This window comes from Laccaria bicolor, genomic scaffold, assembly GCF_000143565.1.
Source record: "Laccaria bicolor S238N-H82 LACBIscaffold_10 genomic scaffold, whole genome shotgun sequence".
Lineage (NCBI taxonomy): Eukaryota > Fungi > Basidiomycota > Agaricomycetes > Agaricales > Hydnangiaceae > Laccaria > Laccaria bicolor.
Window position 1 is genome coordinate 666,617 of NW_001889881.1, and position 3,815 is coordinate 670,431.

The window sequence follows — 3,815 nt, forward strand, 5'->3', positions numbered from 1 at the left end:
CCCCAGGTAAGCACCATTATTCACACTTATGTTCCTTTATTTTCAACAATTGTTGCAGCTACTTCTGTGGATGCAGAGCGAGCATTTTCCACTGGCCACCGTCAGATCAATTTCACCCAGCACAATATTAACTCTCAAACATTCAGAGCGGAAATGGCTCTCAGATCCTGGATTAAATCCCCCCTCTACCCAGGCTTCAATAAAGTTATGCAAATGATTGAAAAAAAGATGGACAATGATTTCTTTTTGTAACACTTTATGTCACCAAAATTGTTCTTTCAATACCTCTACATAAATATCAATTGTTCTCAAAGGCATTTCTCTGAAACTGAAAATAAATACTCTCAAGATGGCCAAGGCATGCTAATACACACCCCAAAACACACTCTGTGATCAAGGCTCAGTTACAGCAGCATTATATAAAGGGAAAGACCTCAGATTATGATATATAAATAACTTTAGTTTTACTGTACTCAATCTAGATCATATATGAATGACTTTTGTTTTAATATGAATTCTTCTGAATTTTCGCTTCATAACACAATTTTTTTTTGTAAAGAACAGACAAGAAATGAACAAGATACACTCATTTATATAACTGAAGCTACGTCCTCAGCCACTCAGGCCGTTTTACCCACGGATATATCCGTAATGTGCCTTATCTGATCTGTGGGTGGGAAAATCTGTGGATCGGGTATGGTTAATACCCGGGTGTATCCATGACAGTCCCTACACTGCGTACATGGCTTACATCGTGTAATATCGAATTGGATCGAACTCAAATCTATTTGTATAGAATTCTGTCGATAAAACGACACCTTACATTGCTTCAATTCTAGGCAATCAGATCTACCTCGGAATAACCCGAGTCATTTTTGACTGGGGATCAGGAAATGTTTGTGCGTCATCGCTTCTTGAGTTCCAAGCGTTGCCTAAAGAAAAATGTGTAACTTTACCAAATCAAGTCCAATTCAGATGAAATAAAATGCAGAAAAAATGGAAAATTTCAGGGATCATACCTGTATACAATTCATTGAGATATATTATGTAATAAGGTCAAAGTCCAAATAAAAATACTTTTTCAAAGAAGAATCTGAAGCTCACCAACATAAAATCTAAAATAAATGAAATAAAATATGAAGAAAAATACAGTTTGTTTTTATGTATATTATGTAATAAAAGCTATGTGCACAAATAGATATATGTTTGCACAAAATCAAGCTAATGCAAGCTTTTTCAAATGAAGAAGTAGCAATAAATTGGCACAAAAATTAGATGAAAATGGCTGATGGTGCTCACTGTTGGTGACAACATTTGAAAACACTCTCAGGGTCTCTGGTAAATTTCCATATATGGTACTCAGCATTTGTCCAACTGAAAAATAGCAATTAAATGGCAGAAAAAATGGAAAACAATTGAAGAATGGTGCTAACTGTTGATGTTGATGTTAGGACTGTTTCAAGGGTCCCAGGTGCATTTCCTTATATGGAAATTTATTCAACAATTGCCAGAAAATAACATGAAAATCAGAGAAAGTTGGAATATGGTGCTCATTGTTAGCAATGATGTTATGAGTCCTCTGAGTTTATAAAGACACTAGTTTGTTACTCTCTGATCTCAAGGATTTTTTCAGTACTTCTAACACTGAATCTTGCCTTTCTTCCCATAAGATTTGATGGTTTGATGATGTTGTCAAACATTTTTTGAAAGGAAAAATAGCAATAAAAACAGAAGACAAATCAGGAACAAATGGGGGACAATATGTATTGTTGATGACAATGTTGGGGACCATTTTCAGAGTACATGGCATATTTTCAACTGAGGTAATGTGCACTTTTTGAATCAAAAAATGGCAATATAATAGTAGAAAAATCAGAAAGAAATTGAAGGAAGATGCTCACTGTTTGTGCAATACTGGGGAGCATGTTCAGGGTCCAGAAGAAAATTCCATACATAATAATAGCTATAAAGGACTGGAAAAATTTAGTGAAAAATGGAGCATAGTACTTATTGTCGCTTTCAATGTAGGGACTCTCTGTAAGGTCCAGTATTTTATATACATGGAAAAAATAGCAATAATATATATATATAATGGGTATAGATCTGATGGGCTTTCAGGAGGTGGTCACATGACCAGTTTCCTAAATAATCAAAAATGTGAATGCTGTGGTGCTGCATTGTGGCTTCCTGAATATAAAAAGGACTCATATCTGCCATGCTTGCAATGGCCCTCTTACACAAGTTCCACAGATCCAGTCCATTTCATTATGAGTCAGCTTATCATTGAGAAGCGGCAGATATCCTTTCCTATCATCAACAACAAGAAGGCTTCCTCCTCCAACAGGTCCTTCCAACAACTCATCTATGCTCACACTTCCAATTGTCAATCACCACAAAAAACCACCACGAAGGATAGCTGCCCATACACGGGGACGTCGAAGAATTCATGATCGACATTGCAGATATGCCTCATAATCCAATTTGGTAAAGTGGTATCCGGCAGGACGCTGTGGAAGAAATAACTCAACATCGGGGTACAATATTGAGTGCGGCATAAGCAGCTCAGTCAGCAAAGTGCAGAATGGAATCCCATGTAATGCCAAGAAACGTGCAATATCTACATCCAGAAATTGAGCATCAAGACGGCAAACCAGCAACGCATCAGAGGCTGTTGTTACAGCTAGCCTCCAGCAAACTGTGACTTTATCGAATAAAAATACGTAGAGCCATTTCGCTGGTACATCGGCGTCAGAATTTCTGTACAAGGCAATAGAATCCAGGCGTTCACGAAAAGAAGAAGATTTTGGAAGTTCAAGATCGGAAATGATTTGCTGCCCTTCAAGAATTTGACGTGTAAATTCAACAAAAAAACGGCCTTGTGCAGTTGGCCAGAAATGAGAAACAACAGATTCAAGCTTTTTCTCTTCACAAACTCCAATCCACCGCAGCCAGAATTTCTTCTCTTTGTCTGAAACCTCCTTATGATTGGCTTGGTTAAGATCTGGCAGAACCATGCCATAGTGAAGGGTCAAGATCTCCTATACTTCTGAAATTAAGCCGGCGATTGTTGACTGGGGGCCATCTTGAAAGATATCTGGGGGTACATCTGTTTGCTCATACAGATCATCAGGTAGAGGGGTTGGGCATCATTGTTCACGAGGGATGAAATCAATATCATATTCAGAAGCTTGTTGATCTGCAGAGGGGGCCATATCCATGTGCTCATCTTCCATTTCATCTGGAGATGGAGTACGGAACCTTCCAAATTCAAAACAACAATCCCATTTGTTCCAGTAGGAATCATATCGTTTCTGTTCAGGGCCATATTCCTCCAAAGTCTCGATACGTTCACTAGCAAGGACTTCTTCTCGACCAGGGAGTTCAGGGTCACGGTCCCATACAAAAACCTTTGCAGATTTTATGGGTGGATTTCGTTCTCGATTCAAGCGTCTTTCACGCTCCAATGCTGTCTCCAGACTTAAAAGACAGGGACGATTTTCATCACGTCTTTCAAAGAATTCTCTCCAAGTGATTGTTTTGACTGTGGTTGCAGGAGAGCCAAGAGGATTTGCAGATGACTCTGGTATTCCACCACTTTGCGGGGGACCAAATTGAGCAAATATTGGGTCATGCTTTGCCCACTCTATTTCGTCCACGTCCCATTGATACCAGATCGGAATGTTGTGAGCGATTAGTCAGCGAACAGAAGGTTGGTGAGTCTTTTCGATGTCATCTTTGGTAAGATAGATAAACGCTCCAACGCGCTGAACTTCATGTGAGAACGTGCCAAGGTCAGATGCCCGAATTAAATCAGC

General features: G+C 38.9%; 1 protein-coding gene across 1 annotated transcript; it reads right to left on the minus strand.

Annotated features, from left to right (window-relative positions):
* Positions 1-2,444: 2,444 nt before the first annotated feature.
* Positions 2,445-3,014, minus strand: LACBIDRAFT_296498 (uncharacterized protein; the record flags this gene model as incomplete). The annotated part of the gene is made up of 1 exon (XM_001880438.1): positions 2,445-3,014. One exon carries the CDS (start codon positions 3,012-3,014, stop codon positions 2,445-2,447), a length of 570 nt encoding a protein of 189 aa, XP_001880473.1.
* Between the last annotated feature and the right edge of the window lie 801 nt (positions 3,015-3,815).